A 22,478-nucleotide genomic window follows, 5' to 3' on the forward strand; every position below is an offset into this window, starting at 1 on the left:
CGCTAACCGCTGCACTGCCACTCCCCACAGAACACAATACCACAGGCATACTGTATGATCCACAAAAAAGACACACGTAAAAATGCCTCTTAAACTAAAAAGGAATAAATCTCGTTACCAAAAATTTTAAAGAGGTGGGCATCTACGATATGGAGGTTTACGGGGTAAGTAGGTAGGTGGACTTGTTGAGCACAGAGGTTGGACACGCCAAGTATGGTGGCAGGAATGTTGAGTAGGGTTGCCAATATTTTGGGCAAGGAGCTGAATATTTGGTGGGCAGGTGGGCAAATTTTGGTAGAGGGGTGAAAATTATCACAAGAGAAATGGCAGTGGTGGGTGGGATAGGGAGACTGATGTGGGTAAGGAGGCAAACATGGTGGCTTGGATAGGTGGACAAGTTATGTAGTAAGGTGGAAATGTTGGGTAGGTAGATGAAAATTATGTGTTCTGAGGCAAACGTTTTGGTTAGAGGCAGATGTGCTGGGTAGGGAGGAACAAACAGGGAGGAGTCACTGTCCTTCAGGACGGGCTATACTCTAATATCTATATCGCCACATACATAGACATATGGAAAGGCACAGCGATACAGGCAAAATGTAATTTGCCACGAAGCAGCAATGATCACACCATCGGTACTTGTGCCAGGACAGGTGCACTTAAGGACACAAATTCGAAAATTATCAGTGGCAGGAGGACAAAGTTAAAAACCCAGATATTAAAGGCAAACTGGCTTGTATGACTGGCATATGCACAAGCCGTATTCCTCCAAAGTTACAAATTGGTACGTTTTAGCTGCCTGGCACACTGCTCAATTTTGTGAGCTTCTGCCTCCCTTTGTTACTTGAGGGTGAATACCACAAGCCACCCATAAGGATGTTTTACAAGCCCCTCCACAAAAAAAGTAAATCTTGACACCACAGATATCAATCAACAATAAGTCTACTTCACTTCAGGTCCACCATATCCCACATCAACATACATCTTTTTCTAGCCCATTCCATCTCCATTGAGTCCCCTATAATTAGCCAAGAGCTGCTTGGACTTGCCATAAATAAAAAAACAGCGAATGCACATTTTGCAAGGAAAGAGACAGGATAGCATGATAAACTCGTAGATCTGGGTGCAACGAAAGACTAGGCAGCTATCAAGCAGTTTTATGCAGGCAATATATATGAGGAAACTCAGAAAGAGAAAAAATACAAGAACATTTATTTAGATTAAGACAAAAACACGAATAAAAAAGATCCCCATAATAGCCTTCAACAGACCATTAGGGCAAGTGCTGTTTGCAAGCACCTATGAAGGCTGGCACAGCACGCGAGGGGGTGGGTGGCCAGCACCACGCCTTTGTTTCCCAAGTGGCGATGTTAACACACCACAGCAGGTCCTCATTTGAGGCCGATTCAACATAGGGGAGGCTCAGGACCGGTTCAGATAATCGTCACCATGAGCGGGAATCGAACTCGGGTCGCCGAGTTCGTAGCGCAGCACGCAGACCGCTACACTACTGCTCCCCTGCTCTGAACACATACACAACAGCTACACGAGTAACAGCTGTTCTCTCAGTTGGAAACCCCTGATAATTTAACTGAGCATCAAATGAAAAAAATACATCAAACAACTTCGTGAAACAGATGCCTTTGTGGATCCTTTTGATGAACACCAGGGAGTACCTTTGGGGGCTCGAGCAATAAGGCGTGGAAGTCTTTTAACCGTGCCTTGATGCCCTGCAATGTGCTACCACTCACGGCCACCGGCGGTCGCTCGGTGGTCTGTGGGAACAGGTCCAGCTGTCCCTCGAGCCTACACAACAACCGGAGCACGACACCGCATGCCAGGGAAGAAACAGCGGTTCGCTCATTCATTCCTTACTTACTTGCTTTCATTTGTAAATGAGTTGCTCGCAATGACAAAACAACTGAATGGTACCGTGGGGAAGGTGTTCCAATGACAGTTGCGATAACACATTTTCATTAAGGTTTCGCTCAGCCTCTTAACACTCGGAAGTTGAAAAACATTAAAAACATGGTAAATTCGCGATTGCCTCCCTTATGGAGATATTGTCATGTACATGTGAATGCAGAGATGAGTACACTGCCCCAATGCAGAGATGAGCAGACGCACACTTTTACTTGGCCGTTTATAAATCATCAAGAAAATACTGGCAATGCGGCATTGTGAATAATTCAAGGCCAGTGTCTTTCTTATCAAACGCATGCGACAATATATCTATGTTAACAATCCTGAATCAGCTATGGAAATTCCACATTTATATGACAGAAGGCTAGTCACTCAATCGATTGATAACTGCTGACTTCCCACCAAGTGGAACTAATTTTATCAAACCAAAAGGGGTCAAACCAATCAGGATTTTAAATTTAAAAGCTTCCTGTTGAGAGTCAAACTATGACCACATCAATACCTGACCAGTTAAAAATACGGGTTAATCAGGATATATTTATACATGCAATGAAAATATTACCTGTTAATCAATAACATGAGCATTCTTTTCCCAAAATAGAACTCGAAGCCATAAAATACAGTAACATGTTGCCAACCGTTTCATAGCAATGTATTTATACTGTAATATGTAAGTCTCAATTGCAATGTAATGGCATTGAGCATGAGAGACTATCCTTCACAAAGCAAGTATCTGTTGGAACCTCTGGGCACATGCAGACAACTCACGTGTGACATTTGTTGGTACAAAACATCACCAAGAAATAATTCTGCAACAAATCTATAACATGAACCCCTATTCCAGTCCCAATCCTATTACTCCCCTATTTTCATCCATGGATGTGTCATGCACATCAATACACTCATTACTGACTGTAACCTCCAAGCCCTGAGAACAATTCTGATTGAAGACGACATCACTTTTGTGCACAGCAGCAGCATGCTCACTTACGTTGGGCGCTTTGTCTCCAGCAGGGTGAGGAGCACCTGGATTCCATTCACCAGGGCAGACTCGTTTTTCTCACCATCAAACATGTTGCTCACAAGCTGCTCTATGGTCTCTTCCCTGCAGAGTTCACAGGCGCAAGCGGTTAAACCGGCAGCAACGAAGCCTGCTGGCAGAAACGTGTGGACAGGCGGAGTATGAGCAGGGTTTAAACAAAACGTTGGAAATTTAAACCTTACGAGAGAGCTGTGTGAAGATTAATTTATTTATAATGATTGTTACGCTTGCGATACATTACATCCAATCATCCATTACTTACGAATTATGAAAATTACATAAAAATGCTACCTTTTTATTTAATGGTATGCAAATTTAGTCTAAACAGGTGACAGCTATAGGCTTGCATGATACCCGTGATGCGCATAACATGATTTTCGTCACAAATAATCTTCAGTTTTGGTGTATCGACTGCTGGATGAAAGCATACGCATATGACATCCATCACAGCCCTTCAATACAATGCCCCTACACGACCGATTTCATCCTTCCATCTTCATGGAGGTCATTCTCTCGGGTGCATTATCTCCTTTGTCTGCCATTGTTCGATGTGTACTGCGCAAGCCAAATTACTCTCTTTAAAAGCGAATATGACGTCACAAATGGACAACTTCATCCTAAGTACTGGCGGTCTCCGATTTACGATAATCCACATTTGCGTTGATACAATGCCACCATGGATCGATTTACGACGCAGAAACTTGACTTAAGACGCATCTTTCCGACATGATTCCGAACGCGTTTGAACAGTCTGGTTTCCGATGTGACTTCGCATAAACATTTTATTATTCTAGTGTTTTGTGGATGTTTACCTATTAAACCCTGTTAAATATGGCTGATAAAAGGAAACACACATGGCCAAGTGATGTTTCTGGTTCAATGGAAAAAAAAGGATCCGATTTATGATGGAGTTTCCAGGAATGTCACCTATACTATTGAATCCTAAAACTCTCTGGTATAGAAAAGGGTTGCCACTTCTAAAATGTAGAAATAAAAACGTATTTCAATGTATAGCGTTATCTACTTTTCTTCTCACCTCACCGAGTCCAACTATGTTCCAATTTATTTCACTCAATTCTTCCTCCAGTTTTACGAGGGAGTCCATATATTGAACGTAGCACCTGTTAAATCCAGAAGGGAACCTGTTCGCACCATTGATTCTTAGCACCCCGTGCTCCTTCCCAGTCGATGGCATAACTAGTGGATCCAGATTTTAGTTTGTCGGTCAGGAGAACTTTTAGACCATACTGGTCAGTGCGGGCCGGTGAGGAATATCTGAGAGAGGAATGGATCACAAATATGCCGACAGCTACCCATTCAGTTTACTACAGGAAAAATATTAAACTCCAAATGCAACCCATCTCTACAGCAGCACAGCAACTACAGAACATCATAAGAAAGACTACAAGCACAGATACAACAATTAACGTTAGAGTGAAGAGAAATTATAATTGTATGATATTCATAACGACACAATTCAGGCTGCTTATGCTTACGAGTATCTTTCACTGAAGAATGCATACGAGTTGTGCGTATTAAGTTTAAAACTGGTCTCACATCAATAATTAACACTCCACAACGATCCAAGCAATGCATGTACAAAACAACACCTGGTGCAATTAGTTAGCATCAGCACTGGGACATGTTGACCACATCTTTGGATGTGCTGCACTCAACATAATTACTGCTTAACAGTACTGGACCCTATAGTTTGTGGCTGTGGCATGTCAGCAATATGTCAGTGTAGTGTGTGTAGTGTGATGAAATATTTAATGTAAATTACAGCCCTTGCCAATCCACTGCTAAATGAGGGCCTCCCGACACACAGTTTATGGGGTTGATTTGATCAGAAATAATCACACATGTGCGGGTGGGAAAATGCAAGGACCATGCCGATTTTTATGCACTGCCCTCTGCTGCCCACAACGTAACCCCATAGCGGCCCATAACACCCGTTTTATGCATGGTGGTCACCCGTCTAAGCAGTATGCAGGCTCAAGCTTGCTTAGCTTCTAAATTCTGATGAGATAGAGCACATTCTGGGCGATTTGATTTGTGGAGTATATATCCATGTATGTGTAGATGCGTATGTATATGCGGTTGTGTTTATATGTCTGCGCAAGTGCACTATACGACAGTGCGTAACCTCCAGTGTTCAGACATTTGTAGAGTAACGTTGTGGAAGTTATGAAGGTATAAGCGTGCACGCACTTCTCCAGGGTTGTGAGCAGGGGGTCTGGCTCTGGGTTCTCCTGCACCTGGCTAATCTGCTCCCGGCTCAACCGGATGATGTCACACAGTGACTGAGACGCATTTGAATGTCTCTGGAGGGGGGTGGGGGGTTGAAAAAAACAAATACAACTTATGATGAACAATCACCTGAATTGGAAGAAACAATACTGATTGTGAGTAGTAGCATTTCCAATATTAAGAGAAGTATCGAGAGAGGGGAAAGGAGTGATCAGGAGATACGGCCACAGAAAAATAGGATATGAAGGAAAGACATGTCACTCACGTTTTGAAAAGCAAGTGGTTTTTCTGTAACTCATTTTCAACAAAACGTTACCAGCACTCCCACCAACTCAATAACTTAACTCTGACTCAAATTAAGTGTATTCCAGATCTCATAAAAAATAAACTATATACAGAATTTATACAGCTAAATATACAGCCCCTGTGAATATATTATAGTATTAGCCAAGCATACAAACCTAAAACTGAACCAGTAAGTGTGGTGTGTGCATATATATGGCCACTCAGTTGGTACAGTGCACAGCAGTCAATGGGCAAGGGGTACAAGTGAGAGTGCTGGTATGGCATTGGCGAGGGTGACATGACATGGTGGGGAAACGTTTTTAAAACATTTTATTAAATGTTTGAGGCAAGTGATAGCTGTACTCACATCTTCATCCTGAGAAGGGTGAATCAGCTCAATTAGCCTCTGAATCAACCTCTGTTCATTCAGCCACTGCCAACAAAAATAAAACATCAATACACATTAATATATTCTAAAGAGTACATGTCAATTATTATGTCAACATGTTATTTTTATTATGATTGTAAGTTATCACATTAATGTGTTCCATCAACGTGTTCATCTTTACTGGTCTCTGGGAGTTGTGCATTTCCATGGTTTGAGCCAGTCTCTTCCTAGAGAAACCAGTTGACTTCTCACAAAGTGATAGGTATTAGCAGGCTTGGAGGAGAGGCGAGCTGACACACCCCCTAAAAGGGAGTTGAATTCACAACATTCCAACTGCGGTGCAGATCAATAATTCTACCAACAGTGCCACCTGGCGAGATTTCAAGGGAAACACTAAAATGGGCAGAGCAGTAAACCAATTGGATACTCGAAAGAGCTGCCGTAAGAACAACATCAGTTACATCGATATTTAGCAGTTATACTGAACATTTAAAGTCCATAAAAGGAAGGAAACCAACATATAACTTCGCTCTCACAAAACATTCCCAAGCTGTTCAAAATACTTTTGGTGACAACCAAATTACCCAGCAGTAGATTGACAAAAGGGCTGTACGCAAACAGATCCTGCCGTGACCATCAGGGCAACGTGCCCAGAAGTGAAGTCTCTTTTTTTTGTTTAATCAACGAAGCTGAAAACTCGTTTCACAAAGCCTGGTACACAGTAGTCTAGCTACATATCAAGAAGAGCTATTTAAATTTTGGGTGAGGCCTTCTTTGAAACACAAACAACATTTAGCCTTTGCAAAACATATGCAATCTGTATATAACTAAATCTAGGTAAACACATACTAGTTGAGCCACTGAAGAGGAAATGTATTTGCAAATTGGCCAAACAGGCAGAAAATGTAGTCCTTCCCCACAAGCTGTGGAGCTGCATTGGGACATGACCTTAAGAGAAAACCATGGAATTAACTCCCACTTGGGAAACAACATTGGTAAATACATAATGCAGAAGGCGATACCAACTTACAGCACAATTCCCTTGACCACAACTGTTCTTATATGACGTACACTTAAGGGTTGCCTACGTTAGTGACCGCATTTCCGCTGCACAAGTTTGTCACATTAACAGCACTGCAAACATTCCTAACCACTAAGAATGCTAGATGAGGCAAACAGGCATTGTGATGAACTATTTACAGCCTGCTATAATGTTTAGTGACCGTTATAATACCATGAAAAACAGATGCCGAGGTTACAGGGCCAAACTCACAATCAGAAAGAAAGGTCTTCAATTCACGTTCGGGAGTCGAATGATTCAATCATCCCTAGAGGGTCGATAAAATGAGTCCTATCACTTTGTGGAAAGGCAACGGAGAGAATGGCCTGCACCATACGAATATGGAATTTGCTCCATCGGCTGCTTAGAGCCAACCGGTTGCTTGTGTGAGCAAGGAAGACACTTTGCAATAGTTCGACCGCTACCAGGTAAACAGATTCTTCACTCACGTTGAGCACGTCCTGCTTGAGCTTGGGGGGATCAACACACGTGAGCAGGCGGAACAGCAGGTCCATAATGGCTGATGTGCCAATGTGCTTGAGTAGCAGACCCACAAAGTCGTCCCTCTTCCGTAGGAAGTCAATAATCTGCACGCGCACACACAAACACCACATATCTATATATATAAAAAATCGCAAATCTGTCTGTCTGTGTGTGTGTGTCTGTGTGTCGCCGGACCATACGCAGTTTCATTGGACGGCGGTTGCCCCTGGCAACGGGTAGCGACGCATTCAAGAATCGATTCTCTGAATCGCGCAAAGGAATCGAAGGTTGTAGATTCCTTTACATTCGGACGATTCCCGTTTACTATAAGTTGCTTAAAGTCGATATAAACTGCTACGAACGGGAAATATCCGGCGTTGACCGGGGCAAAAATGTAATTAAAAACTCCTGAAAAAATAAAAAAAACAATGAAAATGAAACTCTATCATTCAAAATGTAAACCCCCAACATGCCAGGAATCGATTCTTTGAATCGCACAAAGGACTAATCGAAGGTTGTAAATTACTTTAGGATCGCGCTTCCTGTTTAATATAAGTTGCTTATAGAGTTGATATAAACTGCTACGAATGGGAAATATCCGGCGTTGACTGGGGCAAAAATATAATGGTGAGGGCGGTTGTGAGTGGCGATTGTGAGTGGTGATTAGTGAGTGGTGAGGGGAGGTTGAGTGGTGAGGGTGAGTGGTGACGGTGAGTGGTGAGGGTGAGTGTTGAGGGTGAGTGGTGAGGGTGTGATTGGTGAGGATGAGTCGTGAGGGAGAGTGGTGAGGGAGAGTGGTGAGGGTGAATGGTGAGGGTGAATGGTGAGGGTGAGTGGTGAGGGTGAGTGTTGAGGGTGAGTGGTGATTGGTGAGCGTGTCATTGGTGAGGATGAGTGGTGAGGGAGAGTGGTGAGGGAGAGTGGTGAGGGTGTGATTGGTGAGGATGAGTGGTGAGGGAGAGTGGTGAGGGAGAGTGGTGAGGGTGAGTGGTGAGGGTGTGTATATATGTAAGGTTATTAAGAAATATATTTTTCACCCGGGCAACGCCTGGTACTTATGCTAGTATATATATAGCCTTGTAGATCATAGGGGCTGGCTGCTTTTGTATTCACAGTGCTGATGATCACATACTACACCAGGTACTCATTTAAGGCCAAGTCAACTCGGCGAGATCCAGGAATGGTAGATACCTACTTGCCACTGACATCTGGTGCATTGGGATTATGGGTGAAATGCACTTTACAAATGTATTTATTATATGTGCCCAGGAATGTAACTCTGGTCACCATGTTCAAAAAAGAGTGCTCTAAACAGTACACCAAATACATATGCAGAAAAACCGAATTAGAAAAGTTCCCTTTTTTAAAGCTCGATACAAATGGTAGCCAGTGTCAAGTGCTGTAAGCGAAGACGTCAAATTAGGAATACTTTGGGTGGTGGACTCATGACCACACGCAGCCATATTTGTGTGGTAGTGTGTACTGACACCAGACTAAATGTGTGTTCCTGTAAGTGGCCCACAGCTATACAACACAAATATCAAATACCACCACCAGGTAATGCAAAGCTGTAAAAATGAATTGCGAAAATGTAAGTTTCGCGAGAGAGCCATTTTCCCGGTTCACAAAAAAACATACAAAAAATCCCACGATCCTCACACAAATAAGGACAAAAACATACACCAGAGCATCTTACAATAAAGAGATTAAACACATTCCAAATTCAAACTGTTCTTTAAAACCGTGGATGTCAACAGATAATGTATGCAATGAACATAGCCCGTAAGGGAAAATACTGTTTGCAAGTACCGATTAATACTAGGACAATGCACACAGTTGATCCCATATACAGACATTGACCACATCACACCATACGCTCATTTTGAGCCGATTCATCCCAACAGAGGACCGGACCAGGTTTGGATACGAATTGCATCAAGGTTTGGAAATGAACCTGCATTGGGCAGCCAGTGACTGCCACGCTGGTTATCTCAGCATGCGGCCATGCAATATTCCTAAGCATGAGCAAGCAGGGCAATAAACCCACCTCTTGGCAAGCAACACATCCACCCACCCCAAAACCTCTCCTTATCTCTAAACCAAGCACAGGGAATTGGCTAAGTTCCAACAGCGCCTTCATAACTTATGCTAACCAGAACAGGTGACTCTGGCCTTTAAGCAGCAGTGATTGTGAATTGCTAGGAATTTGACTGCAGCATCAGGTAAGCAACTTGTCGGTTGCGAAAAGAATATCGGTGGAAAAAATATAGATGCTTGAAAGAATGCTGAGAATACTGCAATGGGTAAGGCACTTGTGTAAAATGCAAAGGTACAGGTCACTGAGACAGGCATTGGAATGACAAAAGAATGAGATCATTCCAGACAAAGGGAACTGTAAAAGTGGACCACAGTTGTTGGGTGTTGACGCTAGGAGTTGTGGGATCAAGCAGTACGAAGTAATGGTGAGGTGTAGTGGTGTCAATGGCATTGATGCCACCTTGTACCCCTTCACACTGGGGTCTGTAGGCTGCTCTAATAATGGCCCAGTCTTACTGACAGGGAAATTGAGCAGTGATGTGCTTGTCGCACAACCATCCACGTCCAGCTCCACAAGCTACCGCAGTGGAAACACCAGTACTCCTGACCAAATGCAATTTCAGGCTGGTGTATAGACACATCATGCATTAAACACACATCCATTTTCATATTTGCAAGTACTTCAACAGCAGGTCCTTTGAACAATCTGAACATATTTGTGAATGTTATATCAATATATTTTATACATTTGTTCTGGGCACTCTAAGTTCCTCCCACACACATACAAACATTACAAAATAGTACATTGACCAAGCATTCAAATAGAGAACCCCCTCCCTGGACAACTAAAAGAGACTCAAATGGCACTTCCCTGGGTAGTGAATACACTTTGCAAGCCTACTTGATGTTGTAGCGCTTCATTGTGGCACTTTGCTGCCATATGGGTTGACCTGTCATGTTTACAATGCCTGCAAAATTCAGGAAGATATGGCTCACCAATTATTTATTATAATCTTCTCTTAAGAAGAAATTCACTGAGCCAAGAATTTTAGGAAGTACTGCTTGGGATATTTTGCATTGGAGGATACCAGAATATCTGGGGAAAATGGCAAGATGGTAACACGTGTGCCTCACAGTGAGAAGTCCCTGGGTTCGATTCCTGAATCATTTGTTCTGTCCCTATTCTGCATGTTTCCTGCAGGTTCACCAGTTTCCTCCCATAGCTAATAGGACCATAATGTAGTTGCTATCGGGCAAAACAACTGAAGTATTACCTGCAAAACTCAATTGGGACTACACATAGTAACATCGCCTCCAACAACCAAAACTTGATAGGGCCTTCCTGAAAAACTGTCTTGAGACTCAGTGAGGATTTCCTGGGTAAACAAAAATAATAATAAAATAATCATCCATGGGCCTTGATTCATGAATGGAAATGTAATACATCTGGACTGGTGGTTTTGTGGTTAGAGCATGGAACACAATGGGAAAGCTGCGAGTTGAAATGCCGGTCAGTTGTTGACTCAGCTTAAGATAATCACATGCTCCTGGGTTTAATAAAATTAGCACAAATTTGTTGGAAGTCAACATCGGTTGTCCTCTGAATAAAGTGATCCCAACCAAAATAATGTATACCCCCTCCAGTACTGGTTTAGGGCCACTGAACAATGAGTGCCAGTCAACACTTTCTTGAACAAGACGACAACTTCTTAGTTTACTTCGATGCAAACCAAATCATAAAGCTCTTTTAGTGTACATACATAACTGGGCTGCGAGTCCTAGGCTGTCTGATGTGAGCTTGAAGCTTATTTAATGAAAAAAAACTTCAGTTAGTGCCAAGCTTATATCTAAAAACTTAAGTGTTGGACTGCTGGGGGGACAGTCAATGTACCAGTTGTTTATTTTGGAGTTAAATCTTTCATCAAAGCTAAGTCAAACTTTCGTGTAGGTTTTCAGAGTTACGCTGAACAGCTCTCTGATGGGTTCAAGTTGTAACGCATATTGTCTGGTACGATGTACGAGAGCTACATGTCCTTGGAGCTCCATTCAGTGCCTGAAAATGCTCAATTCATTTCCAGAATCTCCCCACATGTAGGGCAAAACATCTGACATCATGATGGACAATACACATTGCAATCTGAAAACACATCGGAGAGATAAAAGTAAAACTTGCATGATTATTCTGTGCAAAGCAATGTGTTTTGGGCCACCTGCTCAGTTTTCCTGCTGATGAGGATGCCCATAATCTTGCTGAAGAAGCTGGCGAGGAGCGGGTTCAGGGGTGGCTCCTGCTCTAGGAAGGCGTAGAGGCGCGCCAGCAGGGCCTCGTCATCCCCGAGCCGGTCGTTAATCTGCGTCACGTCGGCCGTCAGCAGCTCACACGCCACATTCGGGTACCTACACACGGGAGCGTGCAACAGACAAGACGGACAGGGAATGAGGAAGAAGGTGAGGAGACGCAAGGCTCTCTCTCTCTCTCTGTAGTGCTATATTCAGCAAGTTTAACATGTAGGCTTTCGTGACCAATATCATCCAAAACAGGTTTTTGGGTTAGATCGCGTAACTATATAAATGTGTCATTAAACCCGCCACCACCCAACAGCCAATTAGTAAGACTTTTAAACAAAACATTGTAACGAATTGGCACATTTATATATCTTCAGCAACGCTCACAAATCGCCTTGTTACTACGATAATGGAGATGTACCTGAATACAGTAACAAGGTTATCGAGGTGGACTGGGTAGCTCAGAGGGCTAATAGCATGTCAGAGAACTAAACTGCAACTGATGACATCTTGGGGTTTGAATCCAGGCAGCCACCCATGATTAAACGAAGTTCAGGTGTAGGGAATTTATGGTCTCAATCCAAGCACCATAGGTCGTGCCATAAGGGGAGGCAATTGTACACGAGCTGGCAAATTATAAAGCCCTCCACTTGGAAGATGAATTTGCCGCTCATGCTAGTCACTGACGACTATACAAAAAATACAATCTTCATTAAGATTTTCTCTTAGATTGGCATGTTTCCAGCTCTGAAAATTAACATTATTTGCTAATTTACCACGTAGCACTTCTAAAGCATAGTAAGTCAGGTCTACCACCTGTTTGCTTTTTGTCGTAAGTTTGTCCTTCCTCCACGCCTCCGATTAGCATGGTTGGCTATGCATGGTGCGTCAGAAGTTCAACATATATACATACAATGTGGATATAAAGCAATTAAACGGAGCTCAAACTAAAGTTCTGTGATATCATCTTCCAAACATCATTGGTGCATTGCTTTCTGCAAGCATTCCAAATTGTCATTTCTCGGTCCCATGACAATGAATCATCTTTATATTAGGAAAGATACAAAATACAGTGAATATAAAAAGGGACACAAATTCTAATACCAAATTAATTGTAGTATATTTTCAATCCTACTGCCATGCAAGCCCCAGAAGACCACTACTCACCTCAACCCTAACCTTACTTTCACCATGACTCATTCCCATTTAACAGGGAACCTGGTCTTAATTCACTTACATCAGGTCAACTGGATGAGGATACTTATTTTATTAGAAGTTTACACCTTGATACGACACATGGCCATACCTCCCATTCACTGTCAAAAAGTACTTGTCCAAAATGGTTCCCACCATAGTAATGTGGAAGTTCCACCTCTAGCTTGGACCTGCAAAGAATATGAGAGCACTGTCCTATGTATGCACTTTGACAAGTATTACTTCCCTTCATATTTAAATCTGGTTCTGCCCGTTACATTTAAGTGCCGACCTGTCGTGAAACAAATGTCCATTCAACAACAAAAATACTTACTTAAAATGCAAATGCCCACCTAATTAATTCCCCACCAGAAAATGTATGCTTTGTAATGCAAACCAACTAGTAGCAAATCTAAGTAAGCTGGTTTTGATGCTAACATTTGTTATTCACATCCGTAATATTTTTTGCTTCTTCGCAGCCAAGTTGTGCCTTTACCATGAACCAAAAAATGCTTTACGTGTGACACACAAAAAGGTGAGTGTTTACGCTGTGAAATCTTTATAATCCATGGCACACTCATAATACTGCCCACAGACACAAAGCCATGCCATCATTCAGCAATCAGAATTTTTTATTTCCAAGACAGTGACTAAAGCACCCCTTTTTAAAGACACAATCCAAAAACACACACCTGGTGTTTTGCAGACTCATACCTAGGCTGTGACGCATGATATGTCAAACAAGTTTTTATCATTGTTAATGCTAAAAACCCACGTTAAAAAGCTCAGCCACATAACTTTCAGGTGTGCTACCAAAGCACCAGATTAGCAAATTTGGCTACGTATGGTGCGAGAAGAAGTTTAACATACATACGTGAGTGATGTCACAGCCACACACAGTTGGTCTTCCTCATCTCCATTCACAAAGTGATCTGAACCCTCAAACTATAATACCCCCCCCCCCCACGCCAACAGAATAACCGCCACCCGTGTCGCAGCCCCTCTCACTTGTATCGGATCTTCTCGTCGAGGTCCTCGGCCGGCTCCTGGGTGATGAGGCGCACAAGCTCCTGCATGGCGAGCGGGTGCACCAGGAAGTCGACGAGCTTGCGGTTCTGGGACTTGCATTCCTGCAGCACGTCATCCTCATCCATGAGCTCGGCAAGCGTCACATCATCCTTTTCCAGCAGCGTGTCGATGTGCGACGTCGTGTGCAGGTCAAACTTCCAGAACATCCTGCCTGCGTGCCCGACACCAGACAACGACACGGACAACGCCCCATGGTCAGCCTTGTGCTGCGAGTGATTGCAGCGAGAACCTTTTTACTGTGTACCTGTTTTTCATCACGGTAACACAATTCATGAGTATAAGCACTTGAAGCAAACAAGGAGCACATAAACCTTTACATGCCTAATTAAACCGTTACAAACACACAAAAATCAAGAAGCTATTAAATGGCTAATAATGTTGATAATAAAACAACGCACCACCACTTAAATCCTTCTGCTTGATAAAAGAGTTGCTGAAAAGTTGGCTCTGGCCGTCGAAGGTCCAATCTTAAGGGTCTTCCCCTTGGTCACCAACCTTGAGGAGCAACTCCAGTACCTGTCTCTGTAACTTTCCCTCTGTTCTCAAAATATGGCCCACGAATGTCAACCTCCTCTTCCTCATGACATCTACAACATGTTTCTCCCATGTTTTTCAACTTGAAAGCTATTTATTATAATCTGCTATGTAATTCCTATCATCCTCCAATTGAACCTATGCTCATGAACCTATGAATATCGAAAAAAACGCAAATCAAAGCAATTTACAGGGTAGGTGGAGGTGACGGATACGACAAAGGACAGATGCTGTCAGTGACGTGTGGGATGAGACAACGCAAATTAGGTAGTGGTATTAATAAAGACGTATTTGCTAAACAGGGTAAAAGGGAGTCGTAAATAGGGTTGTTACAGTAGACAAAATCATCCACATATGCACATGCATAACAAAATACCCATTTAACATTTGGATGGAGAGGCCAGTGCTGTCTAATGGATACCTACTGGGGCCCATAATAGGTAGTGGCCTAGGCAGTGGCACAACATCCCTGGCTGCCTTTTTCTCCCCCATCATTGTACGAGTCAAAAAAACCCACGGCAAAAAAAACTTGGTCAATTTATTGCCAGGGCTAGTGTCCATTGGGACACAATGTCTCCGGCAATCAAGCGTTGCGTTTCAAAAATTAGAGCCATTTACTTAAACTAGGTCAGTGCATTTTATGAAGTAACGAGTAACCTATAACTTAGCAAGCGAGAGCACAGTGATTGGAGAACAAATTATTGCAAGATGTTATTCATTTTTCATCTCTTTCACAAGCAACAACTGTGCAGAAAAAGCACTGCTTCTTCAAAAACAATACAAGTACAGATAGTCCCCGAGTTACTATGGTCCGACGACTTACAATATTTTTGACTTACGATGGGGTCGTCGTAACGCATCTCCATTGTAAGAAGAGGACTACCTGTATGTCCTATTTTATATCAGCATAACATCTCATGAACCAAGCAGGCTTGAGCCTGGTATGCAGATAAATAAAGACTGTCAACAAAAACTAGGTATTGTGGGCCTGGGAGATGAGGTGGCTAGGAGATGGCCATACAACAATGAATTCTTAAATATCTATGTGGAGCTTTGGATGATATCCCATTACACGTGCAACTCATAGCCTATGCTGAATGCCCATCACCAGGACCGTCGCTGCCAGGAATTATTTCTCCATGGTAGCCTACTCCTTCTGGAACACCATTTTACTGCACATTCATAGCTTTCAATCTACACCTACTTTTAAGATGCAATTAAAGGCCCACCTCTTCCGCTTGGCCTTTCAGTGTCACTGAACTGAGCTCCGCACCTCAGTCACGGTCATTTGGGTCCATGAAAGTGAGCATTCTAAATTGCATTATTACACTTATATGTGACTGGAGAAACTCGAAAATAGGGACAACTCTGTTATCTCATAAACGTACTTGCTGTACTACCTCCTTTAGGAACTCATTCTGCTTTGGATTTCTCACACCATTGCTTCATCCCCATGCACTCCATCAATCTTGCCTCAGTTTCTGGTTTGCAGGCATGCATCCCCACCATACTACCAAGATCAGCCAAAACCTAATTTCTTATGGAATGTACAGTAAGTCTTAGATGCAAATACATACCCTCATATTTAATACTACTGGAAAACCCATGTGGAGAAGTGCACAGTTGTTTGCTTCGTCTCAAGCTAAATTAAATGAAATTATCAACTGCAAAAAAAACATCTGCGCTGCACCACATTGTCTCTTTCTGTACAAGTAAAGCCGCCTGTCACTTAAAGCATAAAAATAAGCCATTTGCGTGCAATCTTACACCACAAATGTAAAGCTCAGTACAAGGCATCCTATAATGTGGGTCAAAACAGGAAAGATCCTTTGCTAATTCAGCTCCAAGCTGTTTATTTAAAATATTCACGGCGAATGCATCGGTTTTGACATTAAATGGAGAAGCTAATGCGTCAACTCATCAGCACAGCCAGGAGCGCGTCTGTTGCACGATGCAATGCCAGCATGAGCGTCAGCAAAAAATAAAGGACAATTCCTATTTGCGTTCAGAATGAGAAATGCAATGGCAGATCTCTAGCACTTAATGTAGGAGCAATGCAGGGTGAATTAAGCATTGTCATTCAGTGTTCAGTTCCCGCAGTCAATGGAAGCTGCTCCTACGACTGCTTTGATGTAACGTGCCGCCTCACGCCTCGAGAGCGACTGTCCTATATTCCGCCTACATAATTCCTCATTTAAATTTTATTCGAACCTCTGGGCTGTTTTGCCATCATTAGCATTCTATTGAACCACCAGGCATGCAAGGATGCAGACAATAATGTTTAGTGAGAGAATGTGCAAATAATTGACGGCGCATGAGCCATTTAAACCCTTATTAAGGCTCTGAGAAGTACAATTTCGGATGACATACATTGAACTACTCTTTGCAGTGCGCAAAAGATCTCAATCTCATCCTAGATCATTTAAGTTTACTGAAATAACTAGCAAAAATCCTGTGGAGTCACCATTGAGACCAATGCCTGACTGGGAGTTTCAAAAGGATGTTTCTTTATCTTTAGAAAATCCATCATCTCATGTTCACATCCTTCCAAGAGGACAAATGGAATATAGCTGGCAGACAACGAATACTGTATTTCCACAAATCAAAATGCTGAAATGCATGTCAATTTGACAAAGGTGGCACATCGCAAAAAGCCAACTGTTTTGAAGAAGAGTAGTTTGATGTGCTTTACCACAAAGTGCCAGCCATGCCATTTTATCAACAAATATAGTGTCGGTAATTACAACCAGCCTCATCAGGTGATAGCCAAAGTTATGGAAAAATCCACCTGTTTTGGTATAAAATAAGACCGAGTTGTAATTACCGGCAAAACGTCATGCTCGAATTGTAAATGTTGTGGGTTTACTCTTCAACACGCCGGTGTAATGTACTAGTAACGAATTGCCATGTTTTTTTTACGTGACAAACCTTACTCATTGGCTGTGTCAGGTGGTGGCGGGTTTACCAACACATTTATAGTTATGCGATCTAACCCAAACAAAACACGATTATGGATAATATTGGTGGCAAAAGCCTACGTGTTAAACTGAATGTAATGATATTCACCTCCGATAGCTGCCCTAAACACATGGTGGTAAATACTACATTCATGTGGTACACGTCCAGCTCTTCATTGAAGGACCTCTGTTGACTTCACTCGGGAGTATTCATTTTAACAATCCCGTAGAGATGATGGGCCAAGTTGGCCCTTAACCGAAATGTTAGCTTGCAACCTTCTGATTAAGAGTCAAGTGCTTTACCAACAGCACCACAAGACCAGATAAAAGAATAACTTCAGAGAATTACAAACCTTAAATAAGTCTGGCACTTAAGAAAACACTGTCCTTTGTTGCACATTCCGCTGATGCAACACTATTTACATTCTACGGCTGTCATCTGGAAGGGTAACCACGTTTTTTAGAGCCAATGCCAAAGTTATAAAACTGTCACCAATTCTATAAAACAACCACAATTGATGTTTTGTTGTTCGACAGTAACTCCCCCGTACGCTACCCAATGAATAAGCAAGCTCATGCATGCACAAAAATGCATGATCCTACAGAGTAGTCTTACTATTACTTGCATTTATACAAGCTTATTTTCCACATGTCACTGCAACCCTCGCCAATTTCTGAATAGAACACTGTACTCAAGCCACATTACGAGTCAGATCTCATCAATTACACACTATTCAGCTGCTGCAGACAATGCAGTTGTAGACCTAGCCGTCAATTAACAACACTACCAAGCAACAACTACCTAGCGCCATGTGAGTGTGCTATGTGCGTAAAAGGCATCAACAGCTTTGCAATGAACTGAAGAAAACGCTCCCCCCGTGCTCAGTGGGAGATGGTACAGTCCACAACTGCCAAATTCCTCCCCCCAGTCAAACGCAGTAACTTGTCGAGCGGCCTCAATGCTCATTCGAGGCGTTTGAGTCATTTGAGTAAAAATAATTTTACCTTTCGATTTTTACTTGAAAAAACCCACACGCAAAAATGTTAAACACAGCGGCCATTCTGACTTGCAAGATGCATTGTTTGTAATCATTTTTAAAAATCATTGTGCTCGATTTCCTATATTGCTTTAGACATTCGTAAACTTACCCGAGTATCTCTTTAAAAATATTTGAGTGATGCTGCACATGTGCGTAAATGACAGTTCTTTTCAGTAATGGGAAAGTCTTGTAAATGTAAGTGATGACACATTAGTCTATTCTCCACACTGACGTAAGTTTAGAATGAACAAGGAGCCATCACCACAGCAGCAGGTCACAGTGGCCAAAGCAGACCCATCTCAAATTTCCAGCATGATTTTAAATATTAAAAGGTCTGTGACTACCAACAGAAACGCATTGCATCATTCAAGGCAAATCTTGAACTTGAATTAAGCAGTCCAAATGTGGGAATATTAACTGATGCAGGAAATGTACATTGACAAAAATAAATTTGACAACGGGAAACACAGAAAATGTGGCTTATAGGAGTTCCACAAATTAGGCAAACTCAGTCAAAATCATTATAATATTAATCATCTGGTGTAATTTTGAAGGTCATCATTTAGTTTGAGATAACATGTCTTATTTATGAAATAAGTCAATGCTTTGAAACACATGAAACTGAATAAATAATCACCATCCCAGTCTGAATGAAAGAGTCAGTTATGCAATAGACAAAAATCGGAAGACTCAAAGGCATCCAAGGGTAAGTGGGCTGAAATTGAGTGGTGGCGCACACCTGCGATCCCATTTGCAGGAGGTGTTGTTCTTTGAACACAGACATGTGCCTGGTAACAGTAACCGCAGGAAGCAGTGCGGCAAATAGGTTTATATTCTCTTGTGCCAAGTATTGAGAGCTTTCAACTCAGATGTAGGTTCTCCAGGCACTCCCAATTTCCCCTTGCTGCTAATATAAACTCATAAAGGTGGGACGTTAAATAGCATACACGATACCTTCCTTCAAAGTCTTGAGACTCAGTGAGGCTTACTTACCTGGGTAAATATTTCAAATTATAAGTCATATGGAGTCCCTTCACATTGTATAATTTGTTCAATAATCTCTGTATTAGCTCATCATGAACTCTGTAATACCCCTCAGTCACACAGCTTGAGGCATGGAGGAGTTTTAATCAAAACACATCGCATGGGGTCAATGAAATGATATGCGAGGCATTGTACCTCTTCATTTGCAGCCCTCCTTGTACAAAGTGTTATTTTCTCATGGTGTGCGGTCATAATTTATCGTGCCCACATTCCGGGGTTTACACTTAAGACTGAATACCTTTTGCAATTCGTTCTAACTTCCTTAAGGATGTGACCGCAGAAAAATGTCCTGGATAATTGTACCGTGGATGTGTGTCCCAGGCAGTCCGACAACTCTGAAGCTTCGTTAATGAGCCAAAATACTTTATAGTTGATGTCAATATGTGCACAGATATGGCAGTCTAAGGATGTCAATGCATTACATTGGCATTCTTAACCACATTATAAATGTATTTTCTATCGAATTAAAGAAGCTGTAAGATAAGACCTTGTTACTTTTTGGTTTGCATTTTTAAAAGTTGTATTATTCACACCCCATCATTTGCGTGCCTCTGGAGCCTTTTACAGTTAAAACTAATTTCTTGGGCAATGTTTATTTTGCTATATTTTGTGTGGTTTTGTTTTCATTAATAACCATGAGTCAAACTTCGAACAAGATCACGAGACAAAGTAAACTGTTATGAGACATATGCATCGTATGTACCACATGAATGGTGGAAATATAAACCTGCATGAGGACTGAGGTCAGTTTCGTTCACTGACCCGAGTACGCGGCTAAATATGATGCAATCCAGAAATACTGACACTCCCAAGGGTATATAAACTAAAAACAAATTGTCACTTACTAACCAGCTGGCAATTTGCAAGTCACATGTGTATCCAAAGCAGAAAAACAAAGATCTTGATGGCCAAAATAAATATCAACCGCTGGGTTCCAAAGCTGAATGTCGTGATCATACTTGCAAACTCTAAAATATTCTCAACTCAGATCACATGACAGCCAATGCTGTAATGCTTGCATTTACACTACGGTATGTGTAAAGATTGTGACGAAATCAAATACTCGATTTAAAAAAAATTATTTCGACTATCCAGTATTGTTAACTGGATGCATGTATTCCAACGACTGAGGTAGGGGTGGTGGAGAGATGGAACCATGGAGTTGTGAGATGCCTATCTGCCATCAATAAGGTACCTGCAGGAGGCAGTGCAGCAAATATATTTCTGTTTGGCCATCTGTGCAGAGCATACACATAGATTTTCTCTACATACTCAAGTTTTTTTTTCCTCCATCACAGAAAACAACTTGAGGAATGGGCCGATTATCGCAAATAGGTCCTTATAAAATAATTATGGAAATTCTTGAGGCTTAACTTTAATGTGTAAATAAAACTGTAATTGTGGTGTAAATTTAAAGGGACAGTTCATAATTTTGGATGTACATTTCAGACACTTGAAGGATGTGGATAATCACTAGTATAATCATGAGGTATGTCAACGAATAAGTCTAATTCATACAAATTGTTTGCAAACTTGTACTGATAAGGAAAGACATGCTCATAAAATACACTCAGACGAAACCTGCTCCCAAAAGATTTGTAGCAATACCTAAAACTGTTTCCAGAATGCACGTAAGCATGCTTAGAAAGACAATGTGACCTTAGCCAAGTTTTAAAGTCGTTTTTTTTACTTTAGTGATACGGATTATACAAATTTAGAAAAATTCGTTTAATTCGAGTAATGGGTATTACCAATTAATAATACACCAAAAAAATACGTACATTTTACAGGCTTGCAACAAATGATGCAACACATCAACCTTATGGCGGTACCCCGGCTCTCGCATAATGTCCGTGATGCAGTCATATTTAGTCCGTTGATGGTTGGCGGCAATCGACTCATCTCAACGAGCTATACACGATGCACGAATCAAAGTTGAATTTTTCGCTAAAAGATTTTTTTTATGCTGTTTGGCGTTTCGACACCGCGGAGTAGCACTGATTTCGGATTGATTGGTACTCCAGTCGCAGAGTTAAGTACACCCCTGGAAAAAATAGTATCCCAGAAATAACATATTTAATTGCTTCGGCCATTTTGTATTATTTGGTACCCCGAGGTACAGCCATACGGATCATATTAAGCCAGGTCAACCTGTTTGTTTAAAGTCAACTCACAATAAAAGGTTTATAAAATAGGAACCACTTTGAAGCAAGTTAATCGTGGATGAACAAGTAATAAATTAGCCCCATCATAATATACCGTTCACAAATCGGCTCTGAGCAACACCACACACTTAATTTGGCAGGGAAACAATATGACCTAATGACTATGCCACATTAGGTTTTATGTACAGGTGATGCTAGCAATTAAAAATCAACAGAAAAATCAGATGATACTCTAATTATTGAGTTTTTAATATATAAATGCAACCCTGAGACAAACAGGGGAAATTCAACATCCATATGGCAAGGACCAGTCTCTCAAATGGGTAGCCCAATTTCCAACCGCTGAAAATGTAGGTTTTAACAACCTACATAAATCTTTCATTCCCAATTCCACATTCAGCACTGCACCTGTGGGTTAGTGGACAGCTGTTGTTGAGATTGTATCAAGCCCAAAAGTAAAATAAACTACACAAGTCAATTGCCATCCAAACTAATTCTGCAACATAAAGCTGACTGTGCTAATTAGTCATTACAAAGTTGTGCACACAGCAACATTACCTTCCCTGCATGGCACAGGTCACTTTTATTTGACTTCCAGCCGATGCAGTACACCCATCGACTAATAATCACGACTGAAGGTGACACAGTGGTAAGGAGTCATACTGAACAGATCCAGAGACAACTTTGCAGTTCCACAATGAACT

The 22,478-nt window shown here is 41.7% G+C and overlaps 1 protein-coding gene across 10 annotated transcripts in view; it reads right to left on the reverse strand.

The window, feature by feature from the left end:
- The window catches only part of LOC144722953 (serine/threonine-protein phosphatase 6 regulatory subunit 3-like), a 62,140-nt gene that overhangs the window by 34,710 nt on the left and 4,952 nt on the right, over positions 1 to 22,478 (reverse strand). For all 10 annotated transcript variants that reach the window (XM_078601394.1, XM_078601400.1, XM_078601397.1 and 7 more), the window contains 7 exons: positions 13,954 to 14,185; positions 11,676 to 11,862; positions 7,395 to 7,532; positions 5,865 to 5,930; positions 5,174 to 5,286; positions 2,912 to 3,025; positions 1,674 to 1,803 (listed from right to left, as the gene is read on the reverse strand). In XM_078601394.1, coding sequence (XP_078457520.1) covers positions 1,674 to 1,803; positions 2,912 to 3,025; positions 5,174 to 5,286; positions 5,865 to 5,930; positions 7,395 to 7,532; positions 11,676 to 11,862; positions 13,954 to 14,180 — 975 coding nt within the window. In that variant the 5' untranslated portion in view covers positions 14,181 to 14,185. The remainder of the gene's footprint in view (positions 1 to 1,673; positions 1,804 to 2,911; positions 3,026 to 5,173; positions 5,287 to 5,864; positions 5,931 to 7,394; positions 7,533 to 11,675; positions 11,863 to 13,953; positions 14,186 to 22,478) is intronic.

Source organism: Lampetra planeri, chromosome 16 (genome assembly GCF_965212315.1).
Source record: "Lampetra planeri chromosome 16, kcLamPlan1.2.h2, whole genome shotgun sequence".
Lineage (NCBI taxonomy): Eukaryota > Metazoa > Chordata > Hyperoartia > Petromyzontiformes > Petromyzontidae > Lampetra > Lampetra planeri.